Raw genomic sequence first — 25,732 nt, 5'->3', positions numbered from 1 at the left:
GGGTCAACAGGCCAGGCTTACATATGGCCTGGGTCTGCAGCACAGGGATATCGGCCGGTTGTAAATGCAGGCCGGGTCTAAATACAGACCGGGCCAACAACCTGCACCCGCAGATCCAGCCTAAATACGGACCAGGCCTAAATAAAGACCAGGACTCACTTTTTCCTGATCTTTTCCCTTTCTGATTTCCGGCTCCCAGCCCAGGGCTGCGTTTCCACACCTGCTCCTTCAGCTCGATGCCCAGTGCTCCCAGTTCTCCCAGTCCTCATCCCCCGCAGGACACCCCGCACACCCCCCACTGTACCAGCGTTGCTGCAAGTGGGATCAGGGATTCCCGGGGTGCAGGAGCAGCCGAGGAGCTGGGGAGGTGGGATCAGGGATTCCCGGGGTGCAGGAGCAGCCGAGGAGCTGGGGAGGTGCCAGGCTCCGGCTGGCACGCACGGTCCTCGTGCTGCAGCTCAGCCTCCCGCGGGAAGAGCAGCCAACACCAGATGTTCTGATATCATTAGGCTTGGGAAAAAATCACGGGAATTTAGAAAAAAGAATGACTCCAGGAGCTGATTGATATTCTGCATTTTGAGCCTATGAACATCCAACTTGAGTGGCGTGCTTTGATTTTTTTTTTCCTGCAACCAGAAATGCCAGGGAGAAATTCGCTGAGAAGAAAATAAGTGAGATGACTCCAGGACTTGGGGCTTGAAGAAAACATGGAGAAGTGTGAGACTGCCACAATATCTGACTTGCCATTCGTGCAGTGGAGGGATCCCTGTCCCCTGACATGACCTGGCTGAGTTTTAGGCACCTAATTTAGATTTTACTCAGCCATGTAGGCTCCTTAAGTGGTTATGACCAACATGGCAGAGCCCGACAAGACATGGGGAAAGGTGCTTCCTCCCACTCATCCCAGAATGAGAGAAATTATCCTTTAAAAGTTTATGTTTGTCTTCATAAGTGACCCACACAGCGCTGGCTGAGGCTGCATGAGCTGTGCGACCTCTAAGGCTGCAGATCAGAAAAAGCTGTCTGGACCGGCCTTAGATCTAGGACTTGATAGTACCTATGGCTACAAAAGGAGAAGGAATAAATGTGTCTAGACAAGAGGCTTCTTGATATAAGTTGTTTGGCGATTAATTGTGAAAAGAAGAAATAGCTATCTCAGACACAACAAGCCTGCAGTGGAAAAAGAAAAAAAAAATTATCCTGGTAAATAGACTCAAATAGGAGAAAGTTAATCAGCATCATAGATGTATTTATGCTTTAAGGTGATTAGCTCAGCTCCCTTCATTACCATGATAAGAGCAGACTCTGTGCAAAGGGGTAATTCTGTAGATGTCTGCACTTTCATTTTGCAGAGGCAGCTGCCTAGGAGAATGGGATTATTCCTGGAGAGCAGGCGCTGAAACTCCTCCTTGCTGATTCAACCGAACCGGGGCGCGGGATTGCGCTCGCCTCATCTCCTTTCATACGGAAAGCGCTCGAGCGTAACAGCAACGCGGTCGGAATCTGCAAAGGCAGAACGGACAAACTCCTTACACGTGTGATTCCAGGGCTTCCAGTCAGCATCTACTTCCCTGCTTGGAAAACAGCAGTTGGTTTATTTATTGGTGGGGTTTTTTTGCACAAAAATTGTTAAAATAAAAGCTGGGTAAACAATTTCCCACGATTGCTAGAGCGGCTGTGCTGTCGATGAGACTCACAGCCCTTCGTTTTCCAGATAATTGCAGGAATTAGCAGGGTGACACGCGAAGAGAAGACGCTTTCTCACTCCAAGTCCCCACGTCTTTGCCTGCACCCCAAACCTGCTGGAGCACAGCCACGAGGACAGAATAGCTGAAGGAAGATGGTGTTTTTTCTTCAAAAATTTAATTCTTGCTGAAAACTCCTCCATGTAGGTCGTAGCACTGGGTTCCAGCTCCAGAGGAAACCCAAAGTTGTCTGATAAAATTGCAAATATATCCACATTTAGAAAAACAAAATGGTTGGGTATTTCATGATTTCATGGGTCTGTGATTGCTGTTTGTGCTATTTCTTTCCTGGCTTTTTTAAAAAGACCTTCCTTACACCCTCACAGCTCACCTGGGGCTCTGTTATCCGTGAGTTAGAGTCGGCAAGAGATGAGCAAGTCCTGCGTGTGCGTGGGCTGCAAATGTGTGTGGGCATCTGCCCCCAGCTTGAAGAGCCCCGGCAACCTCTGAGAGTGGAAAAAACATGAGCAGGACTGGGAAAGCTGGGGTTGGTGGCACTGGTTAAATCCCAGCGTTATTCTCTTGCTCAGCCACGTACCACAAGGTGTCCCCAGCAGTTCGGGCATCGCTGCAGGGTTTGGAGGTGGCACCTCAGCATCTTCCTCTGGGCTGGGACCGAGCGCAAGGGCAATCCCTGGCCCTGCCCTCAGCAACAAAACGACCAGGTCTTCATCGTTCATCAGCTGAGATATTTAATTGCTGAGAACAATCAATTTTCATGAGGGCAAGCTGAAGCCAAGATATATCTTGTTTTTCCTTGTCTTTATTTCCCTGTGTTTTACAGTTCCTCCTTCCTTTTTTTTTCTAAACCAATTAATTTTATAAATATTTTTAAAGCATCGGTCAGCATGAATTAACTTCCAAAGTCGATCTTAGCGATTGCCAGTTAAAATGGGATGTTTCTATTTATTCGAAAGAGCAAATTGTAAAAACGTGTTTAGCCCTGATGTAGTCACCCAGGCAGTCTGACCTCAGCCTCACAATACAGGTGGATGTTTAAGTCAACAATTTGGTGGGTGACAGGATGACATTGTTTCCTATTTTTATTTTGCAATATATGCTCTGGTCAGTTTGGCACTGTATCACTTCCAGAAGCATATGCTATACATGCATAAACACACACTTATGTATATATGTAAATACACACAGACATGTGCATTTACACTAATAGTAAGTACTATTAGCACACTGACGGCAAACCACCCGAGATCCTCCTGCCCATGCAGAGGGCAGATGTGTGTGTGTCTCCTCAAGCTGTCCTCTCGCCTCATTTCGTCAAAGGGCTCTGAGTAATTGCTGAAGCGAGAGGAAGAACATATGTCATGATTTGCACTGTGCCGCACCGCGCATAACCGCTGCCACTTGGAGAAAGGACTCGTAAAGACCTGGATTCATCTCACTTAACTGCGTCATCAAAGGAGAGCGACCAGGAGATGGTGAAGCCTGGCTGAGGGTGGGAGAACTTGTCCCCAGAGGCCCCTGGTGCTGGGGACACCGAGCAGCCCCGTGCAGTGTCCTGCTCTCTCCTGGCTCACTAAGGCCTGTCTGCCATGATTTAGGAGAGGATTGCCAAATAAAAATCTCAAAAATCAAGCTTTTCATATTTATGGGGGAAGAAAATAATTCCCAGATCTTTCAAGTGGTTCATGGATTACATAAAAATCAATGGATTTTATGGATTCATAAATAATTAAAAAATCAACAAAATGGCAGCCGTATCATATTTTCCTGCTTTGGCTTTGCACCAGCCACAACTTTGGTTCATCCCCTCCTTAAAAACCAGGAGGGCTCAGCTGTCTTGCTCAAAAGGCCTTTCCAGAACCTCCCTCCTCCAGCAACAGGAAAACATCTTCAGATTTGCTATGGAAATGCATTCCTGGCCAAGATGAGCCTTATTTGATCTCCCACCCATATTATCCTCTAACTTAAATCATTCCCCTTCCTCCCACCCTGAATGTATTTATGAAGAGTAATCATATCCCCTCTTAACCTTTGTTTTTCTAGGCTAAACAAGCCAAGCTCTCTTAATCTCCTCTCTTAAGATAGGTTCTCCGTTCTCCTAATCACCCTGCCAGTCCTTCCTCACACCTGTTCAAGGATAAATTAATCTTTTCTGTTTCCAAAGAGACATCCTAGAATACACACCATACCCCATGTGAGGTCCTACTGATGCTGGTAGTAATATTCCTCTGAATCTACCAAATAAATGGTTTGTTGCATGAGCTTTTTGCACAGCAGATGAAAAATAGATAATCCATAAACCAATAACCATAAGACAATCTCACTGAAGGAGATCCCTGTTTTACCTGGAAGGGCATCCTGCTCTGCTGCAGTTGTGGGTTCTTGTCCTTAGCAGGTCTTAATCAGTGATTTTCCATATTTTATTTACCATGCATGAGCATGAGGACCTTGTGTTAAAGGAGTCACGGAGGGAAGTTTTGTCTGTGTTTCACTCAGCCTTTGCTTTGGCAAAACTCTCTTTGAAATCAACGCTGAGGGTTTGAACTGCGAAGATGCAGAGTCAAAGGATGAAAAGCGTTTTGCATTCGTTTCTTCTCTTTTCAAAATGATTTTCCAGTTTTACTTGGGGTTTAATTAAATTTCTGTGACCCAGTCGGGGAGTTCAGCCTTTCTTGATTAATGCTCTTTTAGGTGGCTCTGATAAGAATTTAGCATCAACAATTGAACTAACAAGCCCCAGTGAACAGTTTATAGCAGGAGACTAATTCTATTAGCACTTTGCAGTGTCAGGACTCCGCTTCGAGCGCGCAGCCAGGAGGAGTGATGGAGGAGAGGCAGCAAATGTAAAATTTGGCAACTAAATCACCAAGATTCAGCTTCTTTGTGGGCACTGCTCATCTGGAAACTCTTTTAGCTGACAACATCAGAATTTCACCTGTTCTTTTTTTTTTTTCCCCTCCTGGCTGATACTCTGCACTTCCTTGGCTCCTTGTGATAACGGCTGGGAATAAGGAGCGGAACTGAATGTTGGCGTTGATAAGAGAGATGAAAGAAAATGTGATGACATGATCCCGGGGCAGGTTCTCCGCAGTCAGCCCTGCCCATGCAGGATGTGTGCAGGATGGTCGGGACAAAGATGCTTGTGCTGACAACTGCAAATTAGTATGTTGTGAGGGAAAAATTGAGGTTAACACTCTGCAGAAACATTTCTGTTACTTTTTTGGTGGCAACAGAAATATCTTATGGGTCTGTTGTGCCATTCAGCACTGAAGAAGCCGGGCTGATTCACAACTATTTTATCTCTCTTTCCCTCTCCTCCCTACCCTACCACTAAAATCTCACTCTGTGCTAAAATACAACCTGATGTCATTAAACCGTAATGCAAAGTCTTGGCCAAGACATCAGAATTGACCCACCTGTCCAGAGCCTCTCATCTCCAGGACCTTGGAGACCCAGTTTTGTAGTCGGTTGCTTTGAGCTGCCCCCAAACCTCGTGCAAGTGTCTCCTTTGTGGGAGCCCGCAGAAACCAGAAAGTTATTTTATTTATTTGATGAAGCAGGCTAAAAATTCAATTAAGTTATTTAGGTGATTCGGTTACCTCCACTGTCAGTGTGGTCGTTGGGGAGGATGAGCAGCATCTTGGCCCCTCACGTCACACATCACCCCTGCTCAAACCCTATCCCTCTGCCCTCTGTTTGCATGACACGTGTTTGCTGTCCCTGGATGAAACGGATGATAAAATATGCCAAGGGTGCACAGACACCCTCACTCACTCCCCTCACACAAGTTCTGTTGCAGCATTGCTGCAAATTGTGGCTGTCAACAGGGGAGACAGGCTCATCGGGGGGCTCCATCCATCACCAGGATCAAGAGGATGCACCTATCCAAGCCCTGATGCTCCCCAATATCACATCACAGCAGGGACCGAACTAATACCCATGTTCCCTCTCCTGAAAACATGAAGACCCACTGAGAAATCACAGATGAGGGAGGTTCTGACAACACTCCCCACCTCTCAGGACAAGAGGCGGCCGAAGCGTCGGTCCCCAAAGGCACCAGCCCTGGCAATGCTGCCGGGAGCCGTGTTGTGAGTGAACATCCTCCTGCCGTCATCTCCACAGCTGTTCAAAATGGCCCCGCGCACAAAGGGCAGCGTCCTCATTAAATTGCATGGAGGGTTGCCATGTGGCCAGCAGAAATTTTGTTTTGTTTTTATTTTCATAATATATTCACCACCTCAGAACGTAACGGGGTGACAGATGGGGGAGCTGGGCTCCGGCTTTCATGGGAAAGGCTCCTCTCAGCAGGGAGGCCCTAAGTTTCCCACCTAATCTTCTGTAACCTTCAGACTGCTAACAACTGTAAGAAGCAAAGCAATGGGTAGTTATTAAATTAATGACTTCATCCCCAAGCTGGTAATAAATATTTTACAGTTTTATCTCCCCACCCTGTAGACTGCTCTAGACAGACTGGTCTGTTTATTAATCTAGCTTCTGGATTTATGTTATTTAATTGCTAAGCAGCCTCAATGGGGTTGGGCTGGATTATTAAATGTTGAAGCCTGAGGAGTCCTCTGGCAAATGGCAAAACCTGCTTGATCCTTGATCTTGGACTTTGTGAGCTTCAGGCCAAACCCAGCTCCCCAGTGATGCTAAAGCCGGGTTTGTCCCTGTTTGAGATCATTTGGCCAATGCCTTGTGCTCAGTTTGGGGGGACTCTGGGACTTACCGCGCAAGGAAGAGTTTTGGTACATCCTGGCTTAAATAAGGGCAAGCTGGAGTTAATGGTGGCCACGATGCTGTGGGATCAGACATCGCATCTTAGTGTAGACCAGTCTTCCCAGGGTGGTCCAGCCCTTCGTGCTAGTCCTGGAGCTCAGGCAGAGCATCTGTTCTTGCTCTATCCCTTCATGGCTCGTGTTTCTCCATGTTATCACAGATAGTCACTGACATTCAAACAAAAGAGCATTGCAGTTATATAAACGAAAGCAGGCTTTAATGGTTGTTATACTTCCTTGTTGACAGGGTCGAAAATGTCTTTAAATCTGATACTACCATTTTTACAACAATTGGTGATTTATTCATCCCACTGAAAGAAGGGGATGAAGGCATCTGGAATAACGAGAGCTATTTGTCTGAAGAATGCATCATCCGCGTACTTCCCAGCAGCCTCAATCCCACGAGCCCTTCTGTACAAAGCGGGAGGTCGTTTCAGGATATATCTTCTCATAAAAGTGTAGGAGCAGTGAGTGTGTTAACAAGTGCGAGCCAGAGCCTTTAATCCAGCCAGGCTGAGCTCAGGGCTGCTTGGGAGGGAGCAGTTTCCAGCTCCATTGGCTCCAGTGTCATCTCCAGCCCATCCGATTGCTCCCCAGCCTCAGCATCATCCTCCCAGGGCTCAAAGGGGGTGAATTGGATGCCAAATGGCAGCTCTGAAGAGACAAGTTGCCCTCTCTCCCCAATAATCTGATGAAGAATGAGGCAACCCCTTCCTGACCACCCAGCTGTGTGTTTTTCAGGACACCTTGGTCATGAGAGCGGGGTGAGATGGACAGGGCCTTGAGACTTCACCCAGAGGAGCTCTGGGGTAGGAGGAACAAAAATCAGGAAAAAAATGCAGGAGGCTGGGAAAGCAGAAAGTTTTTCTGCACAAAACCCATGGCTGTCTGGGAGAGGATGGGTAAATGTTAACAAGTAGAAGGTACCACCTGAGCAGAAGAATGGAGGGATGGGTCATTAGCAGCTTTTAACAATTAACAGCAGCATCAGTGAGGCCAGATGACACTCTTGTTGGTCAATGATTTATCAACATGTTTAGAAAAAACCCTATGCTGACAAGTATCTTTTCCCTCGTATCCTTGAAGCAGAAGACCCGCTCTCCTCTGCCGTTCAGCTCTCACCCTGCTCGTGTTGGAGGAGGCTTAAGAGCTCTCCGAAGCACACCCATAAACTGACAGCGTACCATCTTAAACCCATCCAATTCCCTTCCCTGCGATAAAGGACGCCAGTTCAGAGAAGATAACATCGCACAGTGATGGCTCCCAAAGCTGCAATTTAACACAAATCTAACCGCTCTATTATTCGGCACAGCCAATTCGTTAAGAAAGGACAAGCGAGCATGTCTATTAACTCTATCATCATAATCAAATATTGGCACAAGGAGCTGCTTGGCAGTGCAAAGTCTAGCAAAATCCCCCATAAAACAATTACATGCCGTTCAGAAAAACAACATGCCAGGCAGTTTGGGTGAACCATTGCATGAATCACCCTGTTTTGCTTGTTTTAAGATGTGCAGCTCTTTGTGGAGGGGACAAAATGCCATTGACTCTGAGTTGTGCCCAGCAAAGCCTCAGAGAGCTTGTCCTTGGGGCTGCTCCACAGCTCCTGGGGCTGAGAGGTCTACTGGGAAAGAAAACATGTACATGCTTGAAAAAGGCTTTAAGAAATCTTTCTGCACAAACTTTGCTCCAATTTTTCCTGGCTACAGTTCTTACCTTTTTATCTCCATTTTAGTCTGCCTTTCACCTTTGTGTCTTTGCCATGTGGCTGCCCCCATCCTGCTGTAACCCAGCAGCGCTTGTGCCTCTGCAGGGGGACAGTCAGGAAAGTTCAGCTCAATAATCAGAGAATTTAATTTCTTGGTGATGGACCTGCCTGAAATTCCCATTTGACCCAACTCACTCAGCTCCAAATGACCTTAATGTGATTTACCTTATTTCACCTTGGAAGCTACAGCTGCAGCACAGCAAAACCGAATTTTGGCAACTTCAGAAATGATGTTTCCAATGCAGAGACTGATGAGAAATTCGCTTCATTGCCACAGCTTCAAAGCCAGTGAAAAAGCTCCATTCTTCCAGGCAGGGAATCTGTGAACATCGCAGTCAGACAGATCTAAGTGAGGAAATCTGGTTAACAAAAACAAGCCACCTCCCAGCATTTTAGTTAAACCTCAGAGATCAGTTTGGCGAGGCTTTTTTCTAAATCTGGGAGGGGAAAGTGTCTGTCTTGGTGTCCCATTCCAGGGCTGGCATCTCCTGCACTGCTCCCGATGGCACCTCCTCTGCTCGCACATCACTTGCAGGAGCACAAAGCTGTGAGATCCTGCAGGAGGATCGCTGCCTGCAGCTCCCTGCCTTGGCAAGGGACTTCAGCCTAAATAAATCCAAAATCCATACCTGTACTTGGAATTGTGATTGTCCCCATCATGGGACTAGTGGGATTTTAGGTGCCCTCCTGGGCAGATGACAACAGCTGCTGATTCTTCAGAGCCTTCAGAGATACCAAACCTAAATTCATAGAATCATAAAGTCATTTGAGTTGGAAAAGACACTTAAGATCATTGAGTCCAACTGTTAACCCACCCCTGGCACTACCCATGTCCCTGAGAACCTCATCTCCGCGTCTGTTCAACCCCTCCAGGGATGGTGACTCCAGCACTGCCCTGGGCAGCCTGTTCCAATGCCCAACAGCCCTTTGGGGAAGAAATTGTTCCCAAGATCCAATCTAAACCTCCCCTAGTGCAACCTGATTCCCCCTAAATCCCCCAGTTTAGTAGGTGGGGAGAGCCAGGACTGGGGGGACGGTCCCTGGCTGCAGCTCTGAGGGGTCACACACCCGAGGACAAAACCCATCCATCAGGGACCCATCGGGGACGTTGGCAGCAGCTTGAAGAAAGACCATAGGAACTAAAGTCACAAACAGAACTGGGTTTTATTACGAAATAACCCTGCCAGTACATAAGGAAGTTCTGTCTGCAAAATACATTTCCTGAGGAAAGTAGATCACAGTATCGTTTTCACAGAATAACATGTAGCCTGCTATAACTTTCAATGTGACTCTTTATTATTTAAATATTAACAGTATTCCTTCACATAAACAAGTACTCAGTCATCACATAACCAACACACAAACGACAAAATAAATATACAACAAGAGCACAGTTCATTTCCCCCCCGACTTAAATATTAAATAAATAATAAATACAGAATTTTCATTTCCTGTTATCAGTGCCTGAAACAATATGAATGAAAAAGAAAGAAACGGAAGAAGTCTCTGTTCACCCCGGTGTCCCCGCCCCGCAAAAAAACAAACCAAAAAATTATCAAAATGTCTCAGTTATAAAATATCTTTAAAAAAATTCCCATCGTTAAAAGAATAAATAACAAAATATATAAAAAATAACTTGGTTGCATCAAAATTACAAGTAGGAGTTGTAGATAGGCTTTTTTCTTTTTTTTTTTTTCTCCTTTTTTTTTTTTTTTTGGAATATCATTTTTTATGGTCAAAAGTTTAAATGTTTAACTTTTTTTTTGCTTCTTTTCTTTTCTATGGTGCAGTGTCCAGTTCAAAATAAGTATAAAATTAATAAATAAAAAAGTTAAATAAATAGCAAAAAGTTAACATAAGGTGTTGTAAATGTAAATTACATACATCTTGCCAAAATTAAATAATTTACAGGATAATTAAACTAGCTACTTTTTTTTTTTTCCTCTCTTTCTTCCAGGAAGTGCAATTTCTCTACTTTTAAATACTAACTGAATTGCAGTCACAATCAATTTGGACTCTATTTACATGTTAAGAACATTGTGTTTTTAACACCTCAAATTATTATTTTTTTTTCCCCTTTCTTTTTTGTAGTTTTGCACTTGGAATGGGTTCTAAAATAAGTGAACTCGTGGAGTCTGATCCTGCAAACACGTGTGTGAGCAACCTGCCCGTGCCAGCCGCCCCCACTGAACCCAGCGGGAACAACACCAGTTGGTGGCCACTGCCATCACTGGGAATCCACTGACTTCACCGAATTGTGGATTTTTTTTCCTAAATATCTGCAGGATTGGGCTCAAAACGATGCCACAGTCTTGCCTTTAGTGTGGGGCAGCAAAATCCTCCCCACCTCTGCCCGCCCTGCTGCCAGGAGGGATGCAGATGTGGGATGTAGGATGCAGATGCAGGATGTGGGATGCAGATGCGGGACACAGATGCACCCCACACTGGAACCCCTTTGGGGGGTTGTGCCCTGCTCTGTTCCCAAAGCGTTTGTAGCAGGGAGACAGTGAGCTCCAGGCAGGAGCGAAGGTTGGGGACAGCAAACTCACGGGGTGACAGGCAGCTCCACGCGCTATAGGGTGGGTGCTGGAGAGCCACGTCGCAAAGACATTCATAGAGTTGTCCTGTAAGTGCACAGTGGGCTGCATGTACCAAGCTGCTTACAAAATGCTTCTTTGGAAGAATACCCAATACCTGAATACTCTTGGTTTTTTGTCTTTTCAGAATGGCGCTTGCGCTGTGATTTTGCACAAAACTTAGAACACCAAACCAAAAAATACTCATTGCCCTGTGGATATCTCTAAGAAATCAACTACTGATTCAGGGTAGGTAAGCACTTTGCTGGCCATCAATTAACATCTCTCTTTATGTTGGTTTTTTTTTTTTTCTTTTCTTTTTGTTCATCACAATCTCAAACGTTCTCTGGCATCGATGTATGATCTCTGGACTGGCAGTACTGCGCTGCTGTAAGGATGATCACAATAATGAAAAGAACCAGAACTGTCATCAAACAGACTTCCAAAAAATCATATACACTGGACCATGACACATTAAAGAATTCTTCTGTATGAAATTTCTGGTATTGGCCTATTCATAATAGCTATTCTCATAGTTAAGACAGACAAAGGAATACTGTAGTTGCAAACTCCAAAAGCTTCCCTGAGAACCTTTTTTCCATTGCGCTTTCCACTGGAGATCCAGAACCACTCTTCGGATTTCTGTCAGAAAATAAAAATAAGCTACTTTATAATACTTCAGAGGTCCTGTGCCCAGTGGGTATCTGAACAGCTTGGGGTTGGGAGGCCCAGCACAGGTTCAGATTTACAGGTAGCTTGCCGCTCCAGCACTTGTAGCGATACAGAACGTAATTCATGTGTGAGCAGGTGATCTGGACATACGACCATAGACAACATGAGGGTTTAAGCCAGTCTTACGCTAGTCTTGGATCAGACAAGACCCTGTTCTTGCAACGTTTCAACCCTTGGATCAATTCTGTGAGAGCGTGGCAGCTCAGGAAAGCTGTCTGCTCTTCACCAGCTACCAAGCCCCACAGCCTATTGGAGAATTTAACCTTCCATCCTCATCTACCTTGTAGTCCAGGTAGAAAAATCCCACTTTTCTCAAGAAGGTCCAAAGTTAAGTAAACGAGAACATTGAGTTCGATCAGTTCCATGTCTCAGAAATGGCCTCTTGGTTACATTTTGGTCCTTATTTTTTTAAGTTTGTTTGTTTTTTTTCATTCATTAAACAAGTTTTCTAACTTGTAAACCTGAATACTTGGAGGGAAAGTTCCGTCTTACAGTCTGTTTGTTTCCTCGTCTCCATCCCCATCTAAACCTGGATGCCCTTGACAGCTTGCTTGATGCTCTCCAGCAGGTCCTTGTTCTCCGGGTTCTGGTAGCAGTCCTGGTTGGTGTACATGTCGGTCAGCGTGTTCACGTACGCGTCGAAGTTCTGTTCGCTAATTGGCTCCTGCAGCCAAAAAAGCCAAATAAAAGAGTTAGCGGTACAGCAGGAGAAGGTTGAGATGTTTCTTTGAGGGACCTTGGGGGTTCAGCATGGAGAACAGGAGCTGAGGGCAGACGTTCTGATCTCTGAACTGCCTGAAAGGAGCTTGGAGCCAGGGGGGTCAGGCTCTGCTCCCAAGGAACAAGCGCCAGGAGCAGAGGAAACGGCCTCAAGCTGCGCCAAGGGAGGCTGAGGTTGGATCTTGGGAACAATTTCTTCCCCAAAGGGCTGTCGGGCATTGGAACAGGCTGCCCAGGGCAGTGGTGGAGTCACCATCCCCGGAGGGGTTGAACAGACACAGAGATGAGGTTCTCAGGGACATGGAGTAGTGCCAGGGGTGGGGTAACAGTTGAACTTGATCTTGACGGACTTTTCCATCCAAAATGATTCTATGATTCTATTTGCAATTAACCATCTGCATCAACAGCCAAGGGTCTCCAGGTCGGAGTCTTTTTGTGCCCATGCTGTACGTACGGGAATCTCAGCATGCAACCCCTGATCCTGACATATCTTAACTGGGTCCTTAGTTATATATATTGGCCTCGTGAAACTATTAACAGCATCAGCTTAAGCGTGTGCAGGCAGCTGGATGGACTTGAGGCTGAATTAAGCTGTGGAAATGAAGGGCTAGAGGACAAGAGGAGGCAGAGGCTGCTGGAGCATCGCGGAAGGAATCAAAGGCAAAGCCAGGACAGGAGCCCGGTCACCTTGGGCTCACATCTGCCCGCACCAGCATCCTGCTGTGGCACAGCTTCGCTTTTGAGGGGCATTGTGGAAAACTTGCAAATATCTAACTTGGAGTTAACGGGGAGGAAAAGAAAGGGAGGAGGAAGAAAAAGAACAGGAATGAAAAGAGCATACAGGTCTCGTGGGCATGATTTAATTGGAGTTGCCTGAAACCTTGAAAAAAATATTTGCTGAGCAGTTTATTTGACCTTTATGTGTCAAATACTTTACAGAAAAGCACTCAGCGAGCGGTTTTCTGCCAGTGAGACAGCTGGGTGAATGCTATCCAAAACCGCTCTGCTGGAGGGTGGCTCCTCTCCAACCAGCCTGAATTTAAATACGAACCCCAATGAAAAAGATTCCGCACCTCCCTCTCCCCCACCCCCAAAAAATGATGTCAGAAAAAATAAATCAAAAGCTCATTCCTCTGATCATTGTGATGGTCTTTATGAGTTATAAGAGGACAGATTCCCCAACAACACGAGCCCCGCTCCACACACCTGGTTTTGACAACAGTAATTACATCGCTGTGAATAGCAAGGAGGTAATTAATAGCCTTTTGTGGTTTTACTATTTTAATGCAGTCTTTTCATTTTGCAGTAACTCTGTGGTAACATGCTGTGGGCTGTTAGACCTTGTTAAATTAAACAAAATACACTCTCTTTAAGAATGCTATTCTTTGGCTGCCAGCTATTCAAAACTGAATTGAAACTACCTGCATTATAATAGGAGCTGTAAGATCTTTGTGACGTTGAAATCCAATCCCTCCTGATCTCCGCTGGTGCTGTCTTAGCCTAAAAGGCACTGAATGCCCTTGATAAAGTTTCCTATTTTGTGATAATGCTCCCAGATGTAATGAGACAGAACAATAGATACAAAGGGAGATTGGCAAAAAATGACAACAAAAGGGAGATACAATGCAAGCTTCAGAGATAAGGCAAAAGTACTGATCTTATAAAGAACATATAGGCGTATGGAGAGAAATTCTCCCACTTTAATTGTACATAGGCCTTATAGCGAATTTGGTTTGGCACAGCTCCCTCGATTGCAATGGCTGAAAGTTTCTTACCATGTGCGGAAGGCGAATATTGGCAAGACTTTGGATTAGAGCCTGGCTCAACCCTGAGAGCTCCAGGAACAGGGCTTCATTTTGCTCCTCTATGATTTTGTTCTCCTCCTCGATGTTCTTCAGGTTCTTCTCCATGGTGGAGATCTGCAGAGCAATGAGCATGGCAGGGTGACCAGCCCACATGTGACAGCACCCACCACCACCCATGGCTTGGCCATGTGTCCCCAGTCTTGGGCACGCGGCAGAGGGCACAAACCTGCGACTGCAGTTTCACCATGGCCGCTTCCATCTCCGAGTTGGACTCGTTCAGCTCACTGATCTCCTTGTTCAACTGCTTGATCTCTTCATCGTTCTCCAGAACTGCAGGAGAGGTCATGGGCACTCAGCAAATGCTCATGGGCAAAGCAAAAATGTTGGGTTTTCTGCTGAGCCCATCCTAATCACAGACATCACCACTCGCAAAGTCCTCACCTTTGTGTCCTCATAACAGGATGCACATCTCACCTGTGTTTTTTATTATTTAGTAACATTTTTAACATCATGGTTCAATGATACTTTATAGGTCAATATGTAAATGCAAAAGCCAATGACAGTGTAGCAGCTGGAGCCCAGCATCTCCATGCACCCTACAAGGTTGATTGCCCTGAAAACTCAGGTCATTCTCTCCAGTCCTGAGTTTGGGAAGATGCCATTTGAAAAACGAATGCATGTCTTTGTTAGAAATTCCAAGGTTCATAAAATAAAACAATATTTATAGCAGAGTATTTTTAGCAGGTATTTATAGGTTCCAAACTACATAAGTATCCAAGTAAAATGCCTGAACCTTGTCAAATACCACAAAAATCTCAGTAATAGCACTGGAAACGCAAAGTGCCATTGCTAACAAAATTCCAGATCCAGAAATATCTGTGGGGTTAAAAGCCCTGACTAGGTGAAAACAGCTGAATGACTGTAAGGGATTTGTAAAAATGCCAGTGAATATTTCAAAAAATATCTCAATTTCATCATGAATTCTTTTTGCCTGGAATTTCACCCTGGAAACTCCTTTATCATTTCATCTACTCCCTCCCAGGGTGTCACTGGGGAGCGGTGCTGGTAACACACCACCCCCCATAGCCGAGCAACCGAGAAATGGGGGTTCATAGCACGTGACAAGCTAGAAAATCTGAGGCCAGATTTCAGTTTTTGAAACCTCCCCAGTCCGCAAAGAAAAAGATAAACAGGCTCAATACGTTGACACACACCCACAAGGCAAGAGGAGTGAAAATCCTTACCATCGCTGGTCTTGAACTTGGTGTTGAGAATTTCATCCCCTGAGAGTTTTCCTTTTTTCCCAGCAAAAGTAGCTCTTGGACACCCTGACAAACTGAAAAACGAGTAAAAATGGGTTTCATAAACTCTCAGTATTTATAGGTGCTTATGTTCCCAACAAGAGCATGTACCATTTGGTGGAGTTCATGCTGCGAGACACTTCTTCTAAAAGCTTTTTACGGTACAGAGGAAATTGCTTTATGAATAATGCCACAAAACTCCCCATTTATGAAGCGAGAGCAATTTTCTCTGAACAAAGATTTAAAAACACATTGTTTCCTAACAGACAGGACATGACAGGTGAGGAAAGTGAGATGAGTCTGGCTGGTTTGGGTGTCAAACACCCTGTTTGGGGTGCCCAAGTTCGTTTCATAAAAGGACATTGTCTTATTAATTTTCATTATTTTGCCCAATCTACATCTCACTGTTGCAATATTAAAACAATTATGCGTTTCTTCCCTGCAGGAGGCTCCAACCTTGGAGCAAACTGACTGAGGCCAGCACCAAAAACACCAGACACTGAGCCTTCATGAAGAGCTGAGCGATGCTCAAGCATCAACTACCACCAGGTGGAACTGTCCCTGGCAATATTGTCACTCTCCTGGTGATTCCCACCCCAGGATTTACCTTCTGTGAGTGAGGAAGCTCCCGTTGGCGTGGCCGGAGCCATCGCATCCTGGGGTAGGGCAGGTTGGACCTTCGTTCTTCAACGATTTCCAGGAAAACGAGGAGCCATTGAGCGATCCTTCCTTCTGCCGGCGGGCTGCGAGGGGACACCCTGATGCGCTCCGGTGAGAGGCGTATTTGCCGCTGATGTGTCCAAGCCCAACGCAACCAGGAACCGGACACCTGGGCAGAGGGAATTACCAACATTTACAGCATGGGAATGAAGAGGGATGTAAGAAAATGAGGGATGAGCAGGAACAAGGGAGCCTGGGAAGAGTGCTTTGCATTGGGGATCTCATCTGGGCTTCAGGCTTAGTTGATGGAAATGGCAGATGGGAAATTAAGAGCTAAGAGTGTCTACAACTGTGGGTGTGGTGCCTCATTGTGGGCAAAGACGGCAGGTTGGGCTACTTGACTTTGGATCCCAATGTTACCTCAAGCCTGACATGCTCACACTGAACCATCACACATTTACAGCTGGCTCTGCCCAGTGTTACTGCTGAGGAACCCAAGGTCATCAACTTCATCACCCTACACCAGCACGGTCAATGAGATCCAGAAGACTGTCTGTGCCCCTGGGGTACAACCCTGCCCTGGGGACCAGCCCCTGCACTGGGAACCATTCAAGCTGCAACTTGTGCTCCAAAAAGCTGCAAACCAGCTCCTGTAAGTAGATTGTCCAAGAGGTTTCTGAGCCCATAACCCACCAGACAGGATGAATGAACCCAGCACATTGCTCAGCCTGCAGCCGCAAGTTGCACAAGGGAAGCTGAGACTGGAAATCAGGAACAATTTCTTCCCCAAAGGGCTGTCGGGCATTGGAACAGGCTGCCCAGGGCAGTGGTGGAGTCACCATCCCTGGAGGGGTTGAGCAGATGCAGAGATGAGGTTCCCAGGGACATGGGTTAGTGCCAGGGGTGGGTTAACTGTTGGACTCGATGATCTTAAGGGTCTTTTCCAACTCAAATGACTCTGTGATTCCCTCCTCTTGCCCTACTGAGAGATCAACCTGCTCTCGCAAGGGGATAAAAGTGGGAATTACCATCAAACCAGCACATGAACCCTCCCGCCCCCAACATTTACTGGTTAGGGTGGATGGGAGGTGTGAGAGGTGGAAGCTGCTAATTTCCAGGAGGATGATGAACGCCTCTAAAAAGCTCACAAAACTCCCCATCTAATGATATACTCACTAAATTCAGCCATTCGACAAAGCCCGGTGTATCTATTAAGGTTTCTGCTGTGGTTTGCATTTGTTTAAAGATGCTAGCCAATTATAAATACACTTAAAAGTTTATTACTCAAGGGAGGCTACTCTAAAAAAAGCAGGGGTGGGAGGAAAAATAGGTAAGAAATGGCAAAAATAACCCCGTGTCCTTGGTTTGAAAGCAATTAGGGGCTTAAGTTTCCCCAGCAAAATATCCGCTGAGCTGCTCCTGCAAATCGCAAGCTGCGTTTCGCCGCAGAAATGATTACCCTGATTGTTTATATTTTGTACAAAAGGGAGATGACAGCAGAAGCGGGGGGAGCTGCACACCCAGCCTTTTCCCAAGATAATTTGAAAAATGCTGATCTCAATTTTAATCAGCTGCAAATGCAGCACAATTCACTTATAATATCCCTGCCAGCAGGATCCTCAGTAAATTCATAACATCATTGCTTTTATATGATCACGAGCAAATTACTGAATCCTCAGGAGGAAAAGGGAATAAAAAAAAAAAAGAGTGAGAAAGAAAGAGACAAACCCCAGCAGTTAGAACGCAGCCGTTACGGTCCAACCGTTACATATTTTATACTGTTAATTTAACTTTCATTACACTTTCATTGTTAAAAAAAATAAACCAGAGCCTTATTGTGCAAAACAGCTGACTTGGGCTTCTTTTTAATATATATTTTTTTAATTGTTATTATTTAACGGAAGCATTGGTAGCGTTTGATCAATTAGGCAGCGGCAGACGCTTCCGTTGTATGGCAGGGCTGGGCTGGAGGTTGAGGTGATCTGTTCAATCCCATCTTGAGCAAATTACTTGAAGGATGAACAGCAGAAACAACACGGAGTAAATGACTTTCTCCTCGGTGACGATGTGCAAAACTCGGCCGGGTTCCAAGATGCACTCAGTGCAGACGGAGGATGGATTTATAGAGCCAAAGCTCCTTAATGCAAACCTGCACCGGGCACATCCGAACCTGTACCGGGAGTATCCAAACCTGCACCAGGAGCATCCAAACCTGAACTGGGCACATCAAACCTGCACCAGGCACGTCTGAACCTGCACCAGAAGCATCCCAACCTGCCACGGGAGCATCTGAACCTGCTTCGGATACATTTTGCTGCAGGAGGTGGAACAGGAGCTTTCCAAGGGCTGGGGGAAGGTGGTGGTGAAGGGACCGCTGCACTGTGTTGTTTTGCACATCTCAGAGGATCTTCTGCTCCTTCTGGGCATTCTGGAGGAGCAGGGTTCCTGCTCCTGCCATGGGATTTTGGGGAATGGCGTCATGTCCCCAAGGCTACCCAGGGTGGTAAAACACTAGCCCAGGTTGCCCCGGAGAGGTGTGAATGCCCCGTCCCTGAAGACATCCCAGGCCAGGCTGGACGGGGCTCTGAGCAACCTGAGCTGATGAAGATGTCCCTGCTCATGGCAGGGGTGGCACTGGATGAGCTGGGAAGGTCCCTTCAACCCAAACTGTTCTGTGATTCTATGAAATGTGCAACAGCTGGCAGTTGCACAGCAGCATTAGCTGCTTGTCCTTTCCCTCACTATGTCACTGCTCAGCGGCGCGGCATTACGATACCACCAGCGTATTCAGTGTATTTCAGCCAAAACAGGATTTTTTTTCCCACAGATTCTAAAGTAGGTTGCTTAATTTTTAATAAACTCTGCTAACTCCTGCTAATTATCGCACGGCTCATTGAACCAGGAGGCTTTCCTTCCTGTAGACCGAGGAGTAAGAACAGAGCAGATGGCTCAAATATCATCTTTCCTAAAGAGCCTTCCCACGGCTCCTGCATCCCGGTTTCCTGCAGCCCCCCTGGGGCTCCTGTGCACCCAACAGTTTATGCTCCAGCTCAGTCTCTGCTCCAGGGCAAACCCCAGCTCTGCGGAGGGACTCAGCTCCGCAAGGACAAGACCAGCACCAGGGCTGTAATGGGGAAAAAAAGATGCATTTGGGGACAGCCCGCAGAACCAAAGGAGTTTGGATGGAAATGCCAGCACTCCCAGGCATCCAAAAACTCTGTGAAGGTGTTGATAAGTTTTTCCACATTTATTTTCACCCGTCTTCACCTTCACTTGCTGAGTGAGTGGGGATGCTTTGGGTTAACCAAAAGTAAGATGCTGGAGTCGGTGCTGGCCCCAGCCCGGCCATAAAGGCTTTGATGTCCTGTAGCTGTGTGGGGTTGAGGCACAGACCCCAAACCTGAGCCTGTGATGCTCAGGCTTGCTTGAAGTCAGAATAAATGGATTTCACAGCAAATAAAACTCCTGAGACAGACCAAGAGATATTTAAAATCTCTGTTCCCAGTAGGAATAAACCCTAATAAACGTGGGATTTTGCACTTATAACACTGGTGGGGTTTTTTAAGAACTATATAAGCACAGGTAGGAAGGAACTGTTTATGCTTTACCAGCCCACCTTTCACATCTGCAAAAACAACTAAGAAAAAAATACACCATTACCTCCCCATCACCTGATTTTTCCAAGCAAATTTCAAAATCGCAACACCATTATTGGGATCAGGGAGAAATTCCCCGGAAAGCAGCAGAAATGCTCAGGCAGATGATGCTCAGAGCAGCGCGAGCCGGGGGATGCAGGACGGATGCTGCTCCCCCCGTGTCAATCTGTGTGAGCCAAAGCCAAGGAAAAGCCTCCGCTCGGGAGTTTCATCCAGACTTACTTCATCAGTTCTGGGTCTTCTTTATCATCCTTTGTCGGTGTGATCTTGATCCCGCTTTTCTTGGCACGAGGGCAGCCTGACAGACTGTGGTTAAAAAGAGAAGAAAGGCCTGTCTGAGCGGCAGAATCACTGCATTTCCTATTCCCCTGCTTCAGTCATCTCTCCCTTGAATTTCGCACAGTATTTTTTGATCTCTCTCATTTTGCAGCTTCACATCATGAGGAGAAGTCAGGAGAAAAAAAAAATATAATAAAAAATTGAGAGAAATGGACAGTAATTAATGGTGTCTAGATGAGACGATATCTGCTAACAGCCTGCGATGTTTAATGGAATTGTTGAAACAGAAGGCTCAGATCTCTGCTATTAATGTTCTAAAGTGATAATAGAAGTCATAAATAGGTAGCATTATTAGCAGGAACATTGCATCAGCTAAAATCTGACCCTTTGTCTTTTATTCTGTTGAAGGGAGCTTCTAATCAGATGCTGGAAACATCAAAAAAAAAAAAAAAAAGAGAAGTCAGATTAAAGAGATGAAAATAGGCTTCAGTTGTCAGTAACATTAATGTTTTATTCAGAACTTTACAACTCTGCCCACTGCAGGAAAAAAAAAAATAAAAAGAAAAACAAAACAGAAAGAGGTTACAGAGAAAATAATTTAAGGGAGATCTTACCTTCTATGCGATGCATAATTTCCTGTTATGTGACCAGAGCCATCACAACCAGGAGTAGGGCACCTGCGGAGGAAAGAGATGCTTGGATTAGCCCGGGGACATGAGCAGGGGATCGACACTTTGCGACAGCTCATTTCAAAGAGAAATCTGGGGGCCATCACCACAGAGGGAGTTTTTTTTCTTCCTGCCCCTTCTCCCTCTGTAAGAACAAGGTCTGGTCTGTAATATCCATGGCACCTAAGTTGATGCATTGCTGCACGATGTTGGATTTGGAGAGGAACGTCAGTGTGACACAGTGGGGACGTTGGGAGCACGGTGGGTGGCTGCTCTCCAGCACAGGGTCACAGGTCCCAGCCTCTGTCCCCACCCTCACAAAGGGGACAGCTCAAGAGATGACAATAGGCACAAAATGACCTCCAGGACACTCTCTGTCACCTTGAGGAAGCCATAAGGAGACAGCAGATACCACCCAGGGCCGTTGGGCTGGATGCAAACATGGACAAGAAGCCAGAAATACAGCCTACAGCTCTAGACAAAGAAGCAACTTTGGCCACCACGAAGGGGAAGCCCAACAGAAGGTCTCAGGTGACTTGGTGGGTGCCAATGTCACTGAGGGCAAACAGACACCCCACTGCAGGAGGGTCCTCAGGGTCCAAAATGGGCAGATATCTCTGATGGAGGAATAGGAGGGAGAAGGTTGGGTGAACCTTGGGTGTCCTCCTTCCGTAACACCATGGGCAAGGGACAGGGGTGTATGCAGGAGGACAATGGCACCTTGGGCTGGGGATCACCAGATGACCACGCATCATGCACCAGCAGCTTCTGGTGCTTCGGTGCAAAATCTGCCCCTCAGTCCTCAACTGCTGGTGATACAAAGGGGACTTTGAAGATGCAGCCGTGATCACGGGGCCGAAGGTAAAGCATCCAGCTCTCTGGGCCGTGGTTGAAAGCAAAGCCTGGAGAATCATTCTGTGATCACACAAACCTGCACAAAGGCTGGCAGGGGCCAAGATAATGGCACGAGTTCAGCACCACATCATTAATGGTGCAGGAGCGAGGAAGGTGTGGGGTTATGAAGTATCATGTGCGCAAAGATCTGTTCCGAATGCTGTAGGTGATGCAGCAGACATAAAAGTTGTCATGGGGACAAGGACAAGAGGCGAGGAGTGCTCGCCGAGGACGTGTCAATTAGCCAGGGCTTTTTGAGTCAAGTGATTAGGACTAGGGGGAGAAAATCCACGGAGCTGCCATGGGATGAGTGGGAGATGCTCAGCTGCTCACTTTGGAGCTGTTGGAATAGAAAGCAAAACTATTGTTGTTGTTCTAGCTTCAGGGTGGGATGAAATTATAGAAACACTAACACCAAACTCCTTTTGCCTTTCAGGACTTTTAAAGAGGGGAGAGAAGTGATTTGATTTTTATTTTTAATTATCTGGAGACAAATCATACCTCCAGAGACCTTTTATTGCATGCTCCAGCCTGGAGCCATCTTTTTTTATAACAAGGATATTAACGCCTGAAATAGAATTTATAATAGAAACACTGACATGGTCTTATCTGAAGTTGTGAAAAGGTACGACTGCACTATCTGTAATATCATCTCCAAATCCTCTTCCTCCCTCCTCTGTTCCCATTCTCACTAGAAAAAAAAAGCAGTACTTGGGAAATAACACTAAAAAGCTTTGCTTTGGCCAAAAATCTCCTTGTTTACAGAGGATTTTGATAAAAAGCGCTGACATCGGATGCCCAAGGGGAGTAGGGGATGCTGCACAGCAAAGCTCAGCACGATGCTTGGTCTCAGGAACAAGCCCTTTTGCTTTATCTTGGGGCCCTTACTGGAAATGGGCACCGTTCCGGAGAGCTTTTAATATCTCTAACACTAATTGCCTGATCACTGGGCTATTCTTTAAGGCTGTTGGAGAAACACCAGTTCAGCAAAGCTCTCTTAAGAGGTTCTTACAAAATGTATATCGCCAATAATGCATGATTAAGCGTACTTAGCGCTAATCATGCGCATCCTTTCCATCCACTGGCATATTCTATTAATATCAACTAATCCAGCTACTTTTTCCACCTCTGTGATAAGTAGCAGGCGGTTAATGAACATTTTTCCTGGTATCAGCCCCCACATTGGTTCCAGACCCATGCTGCCCTCCGGGCCACCAAAAGGAGTTGGGACTTTACCAACCACCCTAATGACCAAAGGGGCTCCCACTTGCCTCTGCTACGACTCCAGACATCACTTTTTACATATATAGGACACAGGGTGTTATCATTTTTTTCATTACGAGCCTGTGCAATGTGAAGTCCTCCATGAGGTTTTACCCTCAGTAGAGGCTCCTCAATTATAATTATGAATATTTTGGTGTCTAAATAATCCTGAAACTGGATTCAGCAAAGTGGGGAGCTCGGGGGAGAGTTGGACTCCAAAGGCAGGCTGGCTCTGTGGAAGAGATGTCAAAAAAAAATTCACAAATAGCTTTCCCCCAAAGATTCAGGTTGGGTGGAGGGGGGTCAGGGTCCCCCAAGTGTCTCCATCTATTTTAAATACAATTTCTATCAAACCTTTCTTTGGGGGAAGCAACCTAAGAGAGTATTTGGGAAACCCTCTGTGAAGAATAAGCTCCTCCTGAAAATGACGACTTTTGGGAAGACAGCAGTAAAGCTCAAAACAGGATTCAGAGGAAGATATTTGAATGAAAATGTCAAAAACAGGTTTGCTTGTTCTTGCTCTCTCTTCCATTCCCTCACAAATCAAACTCCTATGGAAATGAACAGGAACCTCTGTCACTACATCTCAAATGGTTCCTCAAATTTAGCATTAAAATCAGGTTCTCCAAAAGCATTGGCTTTGCTGTGTCCTGGTGGTGTTTTCCCAGCTGTGTCTCTACCCAAAAATAAAGCGTGTGCCTTTATCTAGGCTTTGGATTACTTGAGAGATATACAAAAAATTCTGAATGAAAAGGGTTGTGGCACAAACTAGGGAACAAAGGCTTGAGAAAAAAATGTCAAATGCAGGAAAAAATAGCATACAGATTTCTACAGTGCCCAAAGGAAACCTGCCAGGGGTCCGGGTTATCTCCAGTCGCTGCCGTGATCCCCCCTCCCCAAAATAAACCTCTTCTCAATGCAGCAGCTGGAGGTTGGACTCCATCAGAGCTCCTTGCAGGCGGATTTTCATCGGCTCTTTGAAAGGAGAAGGGAGGGGATGGAAAAGCCAAAGCAGAGCAAGAGGAAGAGGACCAGGGAGGGGGGAGAGAGAAAAAAGGGTGGAAAGAAGAAAAAACAAAAATAAAAGAAAAAGGGAGTTCCAAGTTGAGCGCAAACATACTTGAGGTCAGCAGAGTGGGCAGCCATGAGGTTTCTGAGGCTCTTGTCAGCAAGAGGACAACCAGAAAGGCTGAAAGAGAAGAGATGGAATATCTGGATAAGCAAAAAAAAAAAAAAAAAGGAGAAAGAAAAAGGGCCAGGGTGTGGGGAGGGAGAGGGGGAGGGGCAACAGAAGGTGGGGAGGAAACAGAACCAAACTATCCACATGGCCAAAAAATATACGAAAAAAAATTTTAAAATGTTGTCTTTGAGTCCCAGTTGTGAAAGAAGGATCAACCCACCTGCGGTGAGAGGCATAGTTTCCCGTTATGTGTCCACTGCCGTCACAGCCTGGGGTCGGGCAACTGGGCAACAACAATAATAGGAGGGTCAGTGCTGGGAAGAAACAGTCACCCCGAGCCCCCGGTCTGGCTGGGGCGGCTCATCCAGACCCCAAACACTGGCTCCTTCAATCCGACCGCAGCACTTGTGCATATGTTTGCATGCAAATAAACCAGCTGTTTCCCTCTCAGCTCCCTTTCCTCCCTTTTTTGTTCCCAAAAGATCACAAGGATCCTGAAAAAAATTTGAAAAAAAGTGAAAAAAATTGTGGAAAATGTGTAGAAGATATTCAAAATACTTAGCTGCTCGGTTTCCTTGGTGGTGGAAGACTTAAGGCAGCCTGTGTGTGGCATGAACACCAGTGCCTCAGTGCTGCCAATATTGAAGCTCTGGCTGCGGGAATCAGTTTATTCCCTGAAAGCATCAGATTTCAGCTTTCTGAAGGGATTTTTTATTTTAGCCCTTATAGCTACAAAAATAGCTTGATAACGCTGCCTGCCCAAAGCCAGGGGTATGTGGGAGAGCAGGGATGTCCTGGGACACTGCAGGCTGTCCTGGGACATTTCAGCCCAGTGTCCCCAAATGAGGGGGCAGGAGATCAGGCAGTCTCCATCACTGTGCCAGGAACATCATTGCAGTAAAATACCAGGGAGAACAGGCTCTATGAGGAAGTTTCCACATCCATGAATCCTGAGAGCACCAAGCTCCTCAGAAAGATCCCTCATCGCTGCAGACTTTCAAGGCCACATGGGAATGTACTTTGCCTCAATGATCTGTAATTGTGTGAAAAGAGAGTTTCTCTCTGAGCTTTCATTTGAACTGCTTAGATAAGACAAATCACAATAAAAAAGAGAACTACACTTCTAATTTTTAAAATGTATTTGCTAACAACTTTTGTCTCCTGCCAGCCTGCCTGTGCTGGGTACATGTTTTATACATTTTGAAGGAAAAGCCAAGAAGGCAGAACTTACGTGAGCAGCTCTTTCTTGATGTCCTTGGAGAGGAATTTAAGCTTGAAGTTGCTTAAAGTAACTTCCCCGGGGTATTTTCGTTCTTCAAAGTTTTCCTCTGACACTTCTTGCTCATCAGCTTCCGAGGAGGCAAAAGAGTGGGCGGCAGGCTCTGACTGCAAGAAAACAGCCAGAAAAAGCAGTTGTAGTGGTGGTCATTGCTGCTGAGCCGCGGTGGGAAAGGAACCCAGGCTCATCGCTGTTAGTGCAGCATTGCTGACACCCCTGAGCCCTTTGCAAGCACCTTGAAGTGTCCAAAACCAGAGAGCAAATAGGGGAGCGTCACCAGGAGCAGCGCTGGTGCAATGGGTTGAAAGTATTTACAATGAAGAAAACACTGCAGAGCCAGGAGAAGGCAAGTGGTGGGATCTTCCTTGGCAAGAGCATCTGCCTCCTTCCTGGTTGTCCACAGATGATGTCTGATAGCACCAATGAAGCTAATAATACTTCTCTCCTATGCTCAAAGGACAAACTAG

At 46.0% G+C, this 25,732-nt stretch overlaps 1 protein-coding gene across 1 annotated transcript in view; it reads right to left on the bottom strand.

The window, feature by feature from the left end:
- Positions 1-12,083: 12,083 nt before the first annotated feature.
- The window catches only part of MYT1 (myelin transcription factor 1), a gene marked incomplete at both ends in the record, with an annotated part of 31,168 nt that continues 17,519 nt past the window's right edge, over positions 12,084-25,732 (bottom strand). The window contains 10 exons of the mRNA XM_082065454.1: positions 12,084-12,224; positions 14,056-14,199; positions 14,312-14,415; positions 15,330-15,421; positions 15,994-16,215; positions 19,925-20,008; positions 20,596-20,658; positions 23,927-23,995; positions 24,207-24,269; positions 25,218-25,372. Of these exons, the coding sequence (XP_081921580.1) occupies positions 12,084-12,224; positions 14,056-14,199; positions 14,312-14,415; positions 15,330-15,421; positions 15,994-16,215; positions 19,925-20,008; positions 20,596-20,658; positions 23,927-23,995; positions 24,207-24,269; positions 25,218-25,372 (1,137 nt within the window). The remainder of the gene's footprint in view (positions 12,225-14,055; positions 14,200-14,311; positions 14,416-15,329; positions 15,422-15,993; positions 16,216-19,924; positions 20,009-20,595; positions 20,659-23,926; positions 23,996-24,206; positions 24,270-25,217; positions 25,373-25,732) is intronic.

The sequence above is a fragment of the Streptopelia decaocto genome, assembly GCF_964273445.1.
Source record: "Streptopelia decaocto genome assembly, chromosome: 14".
NCBI lineage: Eukaryota > Metazoa > Chordata > Aves > Columbiformes > Columbidae > Streptopelia > Streptopelia decaocto.
The sequence above is the reverse complement of the archived record's forward strand: the minus strand, read 5'-3'. Positions and strand labels throughout refer to the sequence as shown.